The following is a 12,585-nucleotide window of genomic DNA, read 5'->3' on the forward strand; positions in this document are numbered from 1 at the left end:
TGTACTTTGCAGGGAAGCCACCCTCAAGTTTGTTACACCACTGTTTAGTGGTTTTTCATTTTGATTCATAACTATTAATGTACTTTAACTGTGTTTAAGTAAATGTTAGAGTTTTTTTTAAATATATGTTGTTGTGTTAAACCCAATCTTATCAGAAGTACACAACTTTAACTGTATCAGCGAATTGGTGTTTGTTTTGACAATATACTACATTCAACTTATTTGAAATGATTCCCTTCACTGGTGCACACTGTCCTTTAGCCAGAGCCTTTACCAATCCCCCACTGCGCAGAGGTGGCAGTTTTTGTGTGTGCGTGCATGCACATGCACGTGTGTAGATGTGTATACAGTGAGAGAATATATATGGAGATACACAGAGTGTAATATTTTATTTATTAATGTTGAGTGTGGGAAGGGGTTGTGACTCATGGAAAGTGAAGCCTAGAGTGAGTTGTAATGCCCCTCTTCTCCCTCCAGAAAATGGTAATAAATATTATACTGTGCACATACACATTTAGGGTTTATGATATGGTATTTTTTTCAGTTGTAAAAATCACAAACACACACAAAGGGGGGCCGAGGGAGATTTTAAGACCAGTTGGAATTCACTCCCTAACCATCAACACTAAACACAACAAAATGCCCGGATCAAAGAAAAAAGAGATTACTTGAAACCTAAGATGTCATGAAGTATTCCTTTAACAGGACGAAATCCTCACCCACCAAAGGTTGCATGCTTCATCATAGGATTTCCCCTCATACAGCAACAGTTAGTCACGGTGTGAGATACAACTCCCACAGTAATCGGGAGCAGCTCTTGAGATGTTTTGGTATGTTATGAGATAACCCTATAAAGTCAGTAGTGTGATGAAAGTGGGAGAGTGTAGTAAGTGCTGTGAAACTAAAATAAATATATAAAGGGAATGATTAAAACTGACTGTAAGATATAAGTTATGCTTTATTGTTGTCTCTCTGGGTCAGGTTAAAAAATGATTGAATACGAAGGGAAGCAATTTTCTTCATGTAATCTGTGACACTGCAAAAAGTGTTTTGCTGTACTGTAGTAATAAACTTGAATTCAAACTTTGCACTTTGGTAACAACTGTGTGAATATGTGTTTCTCAGTGGAATTGCCATAAATAACGTGTTATTGGGCCTAACTTGTTTTCTACTTGTATAACTCACTTTTTGTTTTTGGAGGAGTGACATTTTGTTTGTAGAAGAAGCGAACAGGAGAGGATTATTTAATAGCCATCATGTATATGTTATAGACGTTCTTGAAATGTCTGAACAACGTAGCAGCTACTGAATAATTTCTACCGGTCTGTGTAGTACCACAAAAACTGTTTGGGTGTGAAAATTACTACTTTACTTTACTATGGGACTGATTTAGGGTTTGTCGGTGGAGGACTCCCTCACAAACGTGATCAATATCCCATCCGCCTTATTACTAGTGCAGTATATCCTAATGTACCATTAATTAGAGAGATGGGATATCTGTCACATTTGTGACGAGGAACCTGCCACCGAATTGTAAATAAGGCCCCATATTTGTCTGAGATGGGCGAACTTGAAAATTCATGTCAGTCTGTGAATTTGGGCTTTGTTTTTATCCACCAGTCACTTTTCACAATCATAATAGGGCCTCATCCAGAGTTTGGCATAGCAGAATCCTCATTGTAAATCGTTAGTACTTCCACCCCACCAAACAAACAGTGTCTATAGATTCAGGGGACTCTCTGTATTTACAGTGGCATTTTTTTCTGACACTGCCAATGTAAACCTCTGCCCTTCTACTAAAAGGCCACCAGGTCACAATGACGGTCACTCAGACCTACTGTGTTTAAGGTCAGCATCATTCATTTTATCTGTCTATGACCACCCTGCCCAGACCCGGGCAGGGGAAATTAAAATAGGGCCCCTTGAGCAACGTGAAAAGTCCCAGTATGTCGTGGCTAGTTGTTTGTTGTTTTTATGGAAATCAACTTCCACAATGAATGTTTGTTTTCCATAAACACAAAAAACTTGCAGTATTGTGAAGGGGGCCACGAACTCACCTTTATTGTATAGAGATCCACGTCATGCAGGCATGGGGCTCTAAATAGCAGTACAGCCTCCTGCCAGGGTATTACAAGTTGGGACCTCTGCCTCTCTTGATGACCGATGGACAAACCACCAGGGTCTAGTCATCCCATGAGGTTTATCAAACTAGATGTTTGGTAAACATTTTATGAATGGTTTTTTTTCTGCAGCATGTGTCCACATATGCTAAGCCCCAATGCTTGGCATTTCAGGACTGTCAGTCTTACCTTCGGCTTGTCCCGCTGCCCCTTCAGTTTTTGAAGAGGTCATGCTCTTCTTCCGGCGATGCTTCTTTCTCTCCACCATAGGGGAAGGAATTGGCTCTTTAGTGCTGGATGGGCTGGGGGAAGCCTCTGCACCAGGGCTGGTTTCTATCATGGGACACAAGCAAGACATTCACCACTGTGTTTCAAAGGCAAGAAAGAATGTGCTAACTCAAATTAAAGGAATGCCTTTTCAATTTTTTTTTCTTCTGGTTTTAGTCTTACATTTTCTGGTTTGTGCACTTAGAGATATCTTTCCTGAAACCCAACACTACAAATTTGTCATCCTTTTTCTCAAGCCTTTTCTTCCATCAGTTTAGGCGTAAGAAAATCTGGCATAGGACTTAATATGTCAAAGAAACCCTACTTAGGACAATGCTGGCCCTCGGGGGGAAGTGAGGGTCACAGACCAGTCTTCCCGGGGGAACTTCATGCAATATCCTGAAGGAAAAGGTAGGGGGGGGGGTAAAGAGAGTAGGGAAGGGGCAGGAGTAGGCAGGGTAGAAAGGTGTCAGTAGAGGAGCATCCGGCCTCTTCTTGACACCATGCAAAACAACAGTTGATGGACAGAATGCAGAACAATGTCATACATTCACCCCAGTACAGAGATCTGGGCCTAAATCCATCGTTTCTTGCACTCCACACCACCCCAGTTCAGACATGGCCATATGCAAATCAGCCTTGACCCTGTGCCTCATGGGAACAGCCCAGCCCGACCTGCCAAGCCATGTCTTTACTGGACCGGAATCAAGCATCCCAGGACCGGTTTCTGGCTATCAGCCGTCTTCAGCCAGGATAGCTTAACTCCAGTGGTGTGGAGAGCATGGGACTCACGTCTGAGCATACCCATCCCACTCAGAGTGACAAATGCAAAACAACAGTTGATGGACAGAATGCAGAACAATGTCATACATTCACCCCAGTACAGAGATCTGGGCCTAAATCCATCGTTTTTTTGCACTCCACACCACCCCAGTTCAGACATGGCAGAAAGGTGTCAGTAGAGGAGCATCCGGCCTCTTCTTGACACCAAGCATGACTGGGTGGGGAGTTTTAAAAGTTAGTGAGGAGTTCAAAAGTTAGTGAGGGATTGGGCAAATCTGCTTCAGCCTGGGGTACTGGACCAGGCATGGGTGGGCATGTGTTGACCGACACACTCCACGTTCAGCGGAGTCGCCGCAGCGGTGGCAGCATGCCTGCCAGAGCAGCGACCCATACAAACCTGCCTGGAGGCTGGGGGCGGGGCTCAAAGAAGGAAGCACAGGGAGCCAAGCACAAAGGCATCAGGAAGAGCCTGACCGCACTGCTCCCTGACAAGGATACGAAGGGTAAGGAGGAGGGTGGGGGGGCTGCCCAATGCAGAGCCAGTGCTGCAGAGTGCAGGCGCCGGCACAAATATACTGCTGAATGAGCCCCTGGGGGATCGTGCCTGTAGACCTCCTGAGGAGCAGGGAGGAGCAGACAGCGAGCAACCTAGGCCCAGTAGAGAGAAAATCTAGGTGATCTGGGGCTCAGGTTGACTTTGTAGAGCCAGAGGCCCCGGTACTGAAGGGGCGCCGGGGGTCAGAGAGACAGGGTAGGAGCGAGGGTGAGGCAGGGACCCTCCCCCACACTGCCCAGATGGACATGACTGGACATGGAGGCGCGCATTAAAGAACAGCGCTGCATCATCCAGGAGACCGAGGAAAGGTGGGCTAAGATGTGTGAGGCCAGGGAACGGACTTCTGCAGTTTCTACTTGGCGGAGGGCCCCTTTCCAGATGAGTATGTGGAGGCGGGGAGAGAGTCGGCTGGGGGGGCTGGCGGGGGCCAGTGAGTTTGGGTTTCAGTCTGTCAGACTCCTGAGAAGGAGTCAGGGACGGCCTGCAGGGCGGTACGGCCCAGTGGTGCACAAGACCCCCCAGGTTGGAGCAGCCTGTCGGGGGCAGCAAGACTGGCAGGAGAAGCCAATAGGAAGTTAAGGATGGCAGTGCGGTGAATCACATCCCGAGACGATGGCCCGAAGCAGCAGGGGGGTCTGCAGCGGCCTGCACTCTGGTGAGGGCCAGCACAATGAGCACAGCAGCGAAAGAGCGCTCTAGGAGGAATTAACCAAATGCGCAAGGACAGAAGAGAGTGGTGCAAGAGGGTGTTGACGGAGCAATTGTGAGTGAGGCAGAGATTGAGCTGGATTACGGGGAAGAGAGCAACAAACTGGAAGAGGGAGAAATGCGCGATGATGAGGAGGAAGTCACATGGTGCTCTGGGGCAGCGGAGAAGGCAACCAAGAAAGTTGGTGTTTTACAAGGGGCAAGTGCGGCCAAGGAGAAGTTGAAGCCCACGGGACAGCGGAAGACAAGCAACCGGGGCAGAGTTAAGGACGTCCAAAGTGGGTTCTCAGGTAATGGGGATTGGTGGATGGCATGGGACAGGGAGATACAAGCTATAAAAGGAAGTCCTGCCAATCAGTGGGAGTGAGTGAGGGGGTAGTGAGGGAGGTGGGCACAGCAAAATAAGGTGCAGCTGCAGCGCCTGCATTGGAAAGGGGACAAAACGGCACCAAGTGCTTAGCGGGTGCCTGTGTCCAGATGGACAATGCGGAAGGGACTGAAGGGAACGAGGAAAAAACAGACAATAAACACTTCAAAAAATGACCGTTTATGGACCTGGCGATGCTATTGGGATCACAATTGTCAGACAAAACGAAAAATAGAATTTGGAAACACGAATATTTTGACATTTTCAAATGACTTCATAGAGAGATACAGGTGAAGGAGGGCTCAAAAGAGGAGGAGTGGGAGTTGACAAAGAGGCCAAGCGTTCTCATTAACATGGAAAACTGGACTTCTGCTTTCTTAATTTATGACAGCATTTACTGTGAGTGGCATCTGGATAGGGTGATTGCCTTACTGAAATACATGGATATCATCTGAATGGCACAGATGCTTTTTGGGGGATATGCATGGCTGAGCTATGACGAATAACTTAGGGCCACAGTCAGTGTCAACCCGGATAAACCTTGGGGCGAGGTAGATTCGCAGCTCCATCCAATCCTCGGTGTCCACACATATGGCCAGCAGCTTGCCAGTGACCTACTGGTCTTTTCAGTCGGTCCCACTCCACAGGAAGCTGGAGAGTCTGGTTTTGGAATGTGAGTGTCTGGTTTTATACCAAAACAGACAGGATCCACCGTGGGGGCAGGATGGAATTTTAGCAAAGGATTTTGCTTCAGGCACCCATGTAAGTTTAAGCACGAATGCTCCAAGCATGAGGGGAGGCATCCACTCACACAGCGCTTTACTTTGGCCATCCCAGCAGAACAGTGGAAGGCCACTAAAGGAAGGGGGCAGTCTGGGCCAAAGGACCCCTACCCTAATTAGCATTGATGCAATGGGACGTGGCTCTTGATGTATCCCGACAAGGAAGCAGCATTACGTTTACAGTGGGGATTCACGGGGGATTCAGAGAGGGCTTTCGGGTGGGATATCAGAGTCCAAAGGGTTGCAATCAGATTACAAAGGGTTGCAGGTGGGCATACAACCTGAAATCAGCAAAAAAAGAAAAGGACTGCAGGTGATGGCTGAGAAACTAAGACAGGAAGTAGAGGAGGGTAGAGTAGGATTGCTGGTCCATTTGCAGATAGGGCCTTTGGAGGATTTGATTACTTCACCTCTGGGGGTGGTGCTAAAAAAGAGGAGCCAGGAGAGTTCAGGATAACTCATCACCTATCCTCAACAATTTCATTGAGGAGGAAGACTTCAGGGTGCTGTACACTTCGGTGGAACTGGCAAAATATGATGTCAAACCTGCCTTTCGTTTACTGCTCATACACCAAGTAGATTTCCCGCTGCTGGGTATGCAATTCGAAGGTGCCATCTATGTGGACAAAGTCTTGCCCATGGGCTGTGCCATTTACTGCGCCCTGTTTGAAATGTTCAGTACCTTTTTACAGTAGCATTTACAAAGAGCAGCGGTCACCGGGGGGTGTCTCATTACCTGGATGAATTTTTTTTGTAGGTAAGGGAGCCTCTGGGGATTGTGCACGAGCGTTGCACCGGTTTGAAAGACTAACACGGGCCTTTGGGGTGAAGCTGGCATCAGAAAAAACGGCTGGACCCAGTAGCAGACTGACCTTTTAGGGAACTGAGCTAGGCTTGGTGCTCTGGGTGGCATGGCTGCCTAAGGAAAAGGTGGAGGATATACATGCTTTTCTGCTGCAAGTGGTGGGTGAGAGGAAGATCGAGCTGAGAACGGTGCTGAAGACGTTGGGCTTCCTGAAGTTTGCATGCAGGGTGATGGGAGCGGGGAGAACGTTCTGCAGGTGCCTAGGCATGGCCATGTCAGGGGCAGTTTTGCCACAACACAGGGTGAGGATTTCGTTGGGAGCCAGATTTGGGAGTGTGGCTGAAGTTCTTGGATGATTTCGATGGTGTGTTGTTGGATTTTGTGGAAGAGAACATGGTCTGGCAGGTTCAGATATTCTTGGATGCCACAGGATCTCTGGGTGTTGGACTGTTCTGGGATGGACGATGGTGTGTGGAGAGGTGGCCATTACATTGGTTGAGGCAGGGACGGAGTATTGCATTTCTGGATTTTTTTCCATTACTGGTGGCATTGGCTGTCTGGGGTGACGAACTTAAGAATCGGACGGTGCTTTTCCACGTGGATAATGTGACAGTAGTGGAACTGGTGAACAGGCAAAGGGCAAAGGATTTGATTGTGTTGCGGCTGTTGCGTAGGCTCATGCTGATGTGAGTACAGCTTAATGTTGTCTTTAGAGCAAAGCAAAAACCAAAAAGGGGCCAGCAATGACATTGCTGATGCATTGTTTTGTTCTCAGTGGCAGCAATTCCGTGGACTGGTGCCTGGGGGGAATGAGAGTGATAGGTCTGGTCAAGAAGTCCTTGGCTGAATCCACGAGAGGGAGTTACAGACTGGCATGATCCAAATTTGGGGACTTCGTGGGGCAATTCATGGATGCACTGAGCTTTACGTGTTATGACACTGAACAGGGATTTTTGTTTTGCGCTGTATGGATAAGGGTTTATCACAGACAACCATAGTGGGCAAGTTAGCCGGCATATTGTTTTACGGCAAGTTATACTTAGGTTTTGACCCCGCCATGGACAAGGTTTTGACAAAAATGTTGAAAGGATGGGTAAGAGAATGAGGGGGGAAAGGGGAGCGCTGAGGGAGGCCATTACTTTTGAGTTGCTGCAAGAGTTGTTGGTTTTGCTGTAGTGCTGTTACGACCCATTTGATGTGTTGGTGTTTAAATTATGCATGACTTGGATTTTTTGGAGGTTTTCTAATTCTCTAAGTTGTTGGGGACGGCAGGTGGGGGTGTCATATTGGAAGTGCGGTTGGACCAGGGTAGGCTGGTTGAGTCTCTCTAAGACAGATCAGGCAGGCAGAAGGAGCTAAGTGTGGTTGATGGAGAGTGGCTGCAGTGATGTGAGCCCTATACAGGAATGGCAGAATTATGTGTCACGGCCAGGGTGGCCTGTCTCAGGGGTATTTTTCCATGTGTTGGGAGGGACGAGTGATGACGTTTCAGTTATTTGCGGTTCTGCGCATGGCGCTGCGCAAGGTGGACAGGGAACCAGCCAAATGCAGCACGCATTCTTTTTAAATTGGCACTACAACAGCGACAGCACGGCTGGGATGGCCCTGGGGCAAAATCTGCCAGATTGGAAGGTGGAGGTCAAGGTGTTGCAAGAGATATGTACGCAAAAAAGGGCCATGGCCAAGGATAGTGGGGGTGGATTAGAGATACAAGGGTAATGTGTGTGGGGGGGGGGGGTCCTGACCTAATCATCTTTTATGCTGCAGGATGTGTTACCTGGATCATAGGACATTCCTTCGAATACTGTGCAGCCAAGTATGCAGACCAGCAGGTATATGAATGTAATGTGAGTTTGAGGAGCAGCCACCATGAGGTGTTTTGGTGGTTTAAAGGGGGGGTGTATTGAGGGGCGCTATTTCCGTGGTTGATAAAGCTGGTACAGCAGATAGGCTGCCCAGACATGCTTTTAATACACCTTGGAGAGAATTACCTAGTGTGTTTGTCAGGACTAACGTTACTACAGCAGATGCAGAGAGGTCTGGATGTGATAGAGAAATTTTGCTTGAACTTGCTTGATTTGGACTGAGTTTTTGCCTTGCAGAGTATGGAAGGGGGCTGTCAAGCATGCAGGTATTGAAAAGGCCCGCAGGAAATTGAATAGGGCCATTAGGGTTTTTTGCGGGAAAGAGACATCAATGTGGTTGCGCTTGTGGCACTTAAGAGGAAGAGTCGGTCTTGTTCCGAGATGATGGGGTGTACCTTTTGTGGCTGGGGAATGCGTATTATATGATGGAACTGCGGGATGCGGTCAGTAAGTTGTGGAATGAATCCATCTGGTGCTGCATGGAATACTGAAGAAGTGCGAAAGGTGCACATGATCTCTTGGGGTTGGGGGGCAGGTAACTGCACTACAGGAGTTCCCTGGTTGGCAGTACATTTGAGGGATGGTGAGTCACATATAGGCAGATCCACCCCTCAGGGAATGGGGGCTCTCTGGTTGGCAGTACTTTTGAGGGGTAGTGAGTCACATACGGGCGGATTCACCCCTCGGGTGGAGGGGCACAGGTGACTGATGGCGGAACGCAATGAGCAACAAAAGAAAATTCAAGAGAGGATGTTTGGAGACAAGTGAGGATGAAAATTGGGATATGGAAGGAGGTCACAGAGTGAAAGGGGAGGAGTGAAGTAGATGAGGTGGTGTTTGAGAAGGGCGAAGGGAGAATGAAACTGTATGGTTATGCTAAAAAGTTATAGTTGCATTTATGTACCATTTAATAACGTTTTTGGTGTTGCAACCTTATCCTAATAAAATGGCCTTTTATGCTTCAAGTAACAGCGTGGAGTGTAGTTATTACGCAATGCTGGCCCCCCGGGGAAATGAGGGTCACAGACCGGTCTTCCCCTGGGGTACTTCGCGCAAAATCTGAAGGACAAGGTGGGAGGGGGGATAAAGAGAATAGGGGAAGGGACGGCAGTAGGCAGGGTATAAAAGTGTTAGGAGAGGAGGATCCAAGCCTCTTTCTGACACCAAGCCTCACCGGGAGAGAAGTTTTAAAAGTTACACTCACCCACCCTACAGGTTGGACGTGAAGGGTATGGGTGTAGAGCAATTACAGCATGCCAGTTTTGGAAAGGTTGCAGGGCATAAGCGATACGTTACTTTTGAGGGGTGGTGAGCCACTTACGGGCGGATCCACCCCTGGATGGGGAGGGTGCACAGGTGACTGATGGCGGGGCATAGGACGCAGTCAGAAACAATAGAAAATTCATGAGAGGATGTTCGGAGAACAAGTGAGGGTGAGAATGGGGATATGGAAGGAGGTCACAGAGTGAAAGGGGTGGAGTGAAGCAGATGAGATGGTGTTTGAGAAGGGCGAAGGGAGAATGAAACTGTATGGTTATGCTAATAAGTTATAGGTGCATTTATGTACCGTTTAATAAAGTTTTAGGTGTTGCAACCTTGTTCTAATAAAATGTCCTAATAAAATGGCTTCAAGTAACAGCGTGTAGTTATTGCGTGAATATCCCCAACACAATACAGACTTCTTCTCATGTTCTACCTAGTTCTACTTAATTCACAATTCACTACACCCATCTCAAAGCAGCATTGTAGCTGCAGTACAGACAAAGGCTTTGGTTATTGTTCACTATAAATAATGTAATCACATAATGACAGTGCACACTACAGTAAGTGCACCTCCAAGGTGTCGCTTCTCCTGTAATTAGCACTTTTGTGATTCCATTGACCCCAGGTAAAAGACCTTTAGTAGGTACCTAAATATAAACATTTTCACCGTCTTCTACAAGGGTCAATCTTCTGAAATGTTTGACGATCCAACCATTTTCTGTTAGGCACTCCGTCTGTACATTGTTTATGTCCTTTTCTTGGAAAGTAAACAATGTATTTATAAGCAGGAAATGTGAAACTGTATGAAACGAAGTGATTTCAAGACTAACATTCGTTAAAGTTCAAAACAGTACGCAATAGCTTGCTTCTATATTTTGTAAATTGTGGAAATATATGATCAACTAATTCAGAACCACACTGCGGCATAGTTCAATCGGTACAGACATCCAGGCACCTTAAGCTGTCCGATGTCATGTGTCATGTCTGAAATCTTCAAACCCTCTTGCCTTTGAACCTAACATTGCTTAACATTTTTTAATACTTGTAGGTGCGATTTTCCTATTATGAATGGTGTATTATATGTATTACACTAATGATATGATATAAAAAGCTAGGGTCTGCTCAACATGCCACACACACACTCTCTTTCTCTCTCTCTCTCTCCGTCTCCATGCCTCCCCGAGATTCCTGGAGTCAGAGCGACCCCCTCCCAACTCCGTCAATTTTAAGAGGCAATGCACCCACATTCGGATGGCCCTTTCCTACTGAAACGCCCTCAGGCCCCGTGGTACTGAGAAGGGCACCTACTGGTCTTCCACCCTTGAATCAATGGACTAATCTGGACCATCGCCGGTTTGACCAAATCACCAGTGCCGACTCCATTGCTGTCATCCTCAGTGCTGGTGGCGATATCCTCATTCTCATCCCGGACTCCAACACGGAGTCAGGTGGGTGTTGTCGGCCTCCGGCACCAACAGGAGGCATTCTTTTCAGGCCGGAGCCGTGCCTAATTCCTATTTGCTAGGACTTAGGGATGATTGGAAGGGGCCAGTGGACTCTTAAGAATACCAGACCCTAGATGTCACCAAGGACATTCGATGTGAGGATTTGGCAGATGCCAGTAGTCTGGACAGATCCCCAGATACTGTCTTGATTTCTCCTCCTAATGTGGCTATGGAGGAGGAAACCTCATTTGGTATGATGGTTAGGAGGGCCGCAGAGGTCTTGGACCTTCACCTGCCCTCTGTGGCTGCCAAGATGAACGTCTTGATGGAAGTGCTTCAACCGGGAGTGAACCCATCTGAACCACTTCCCCCGTTTACGAAACCCTCACAGACATCGTGCTCAGGCACTGGTCCAATCCCGGCACACGGGCCTCTTTGATTGGGACATCTGCCTGCAGCCGGGAGAAGCCAATTACCACCCTCAGCCCCCACACCAGAGAGCTTGGTTATCCAAGTCTCCACTTCCAGAGTAAATCCTGACGCATTCAATACCACTCCGCCGGGCAGGGAATCCAAGAGGATGTATACCTTGGGAAAGAAGATGTTTTCTTCTGCCAGCCTGGCACTGCGGTGGGTGAACACTGCATACCTTTTGTTCTGATTTTCCCATTCACTCTGGGACTCAGTTGCACAGGTGCTGCCTATGGTTGTGGAGAAGGCCTGAGCCACACTCTCCAAAGCTTTTGCTGATGGGACAGATGCAGCTAAGTTCGCCATACACTGTGGGCTTGATACTGCTGACTCACAAGGTACAGTGGTTGCCTACCACTGCTTTTTGGTGTCTGTCAAGTCCTCACTCATGGACATGCCCTCCGATGGTTCCTGTCTCTTCAGAGAAGAGGTGGACAGTACTTCAAGGAAAACAGAGCTACGGCCAAGTCCTTAGGCCTCCGTATATTTCCATCTACCCAGACAAACTGGTCCTTCATACTCAAGCATGGTTCTTGACGAAGGTAGTAACCACGTTATGTATAGGCCAGTCTATTACTCAGCATATCTTCAATGCTTCCCCTCATCCCTCTAAAGAAGAGGAGAGCCTCCACCGGCGGAGCCCAAAAAGACCATTGTCCCCTAAAACTCCACTGTGGGAAGATACTCGGCTGAGATTGGTGTCCGCACTGCAGGGTTTCAGGAATGGGACGCTATTGCCCTTTACGCTTTGGTAGATGTCTGGGATACAAATGGTGTAGAATATAAGATGTCAGTGTCCAAGGGGTTGAGGTACTGACAGCTGACACATGCACTACGGGAGTGCATAACATAAACATAACATAACAGAACATGTGTATTTGTAAAGCGCACGTTCACCTCTACGGGTATCTTGGCGCTGAATAACAGATGTTTGTTGTTACCCAACTCAATGGTACTCATTTTATTGACCTCAGATAGATATAAGGCTGAGTGAGTTAAGAATTTTGGGCACTCACTTATAGCACTTTATTGAGAAATACGCTGGCCTCCTCTCATGACTGCAAGAACCATGGGAATATGATGTGGGGGAAATAGATGAAGAGGACTGGAAGACAGTGCTTGGATTCCTTGTTGGAAGTTGCAATGAAGATCA

General features: G+C 47.5%; 1 protein-coding gene and 1 long non-coding RNA gene across 5 annotated transcripts in view; one reads left to right on the forward strand and one right to left on the reverse strand.

The window, feature by feature from the left end:
• Window positions 1–12,585, reverse strand: part of AGAP2 (ArfGAP with GTPase domain, ankyrin repeat and PH domain 2) — a 1,117,996-nt gene that overhangs the window by 170,641 nt on the left and 934,770 nt on the right. Inside the window, exon 12 of one of the 2 annotated variants that reach the window (XM_078688698.1) lies at window positions 2,310–2,453. The exons of the other annotated variant lie outside the window; for it this stretch is intronic. Coding sequence (XP_078544824.1) covers window positions 2,310–2,453 — 144 coding nt within the window. The remainder of the gene's footprint in view (window positions 1–2,309; window positions 2,454–12,585) is intronic. 2 annotated transcript variants of the gene reach the window in all.
• The window catches only part of LOC144829512 (uncharacterized), a 354,617-nt gene that overhangs the window by 80,065 nt on the left and 261,967 nt on the right, over window positions 1–12,585 (forward strand). The gene's annotated exons all lie outside the window — the stretch shown is intronic.

This window comes from Lissotriton helveticus, chromosome 1_1 (assembly GCF_964261635.1).
Source record: "Lissotriton helveticus chromosome 1_1, aLisHel1.1, whole genome shotgun sequence".
NCBI lineage: Eukaryota > Metazoa > Chordata > Amphibia > Caudata > Salamandridae > Lissotriton > Lissotriton helveticus.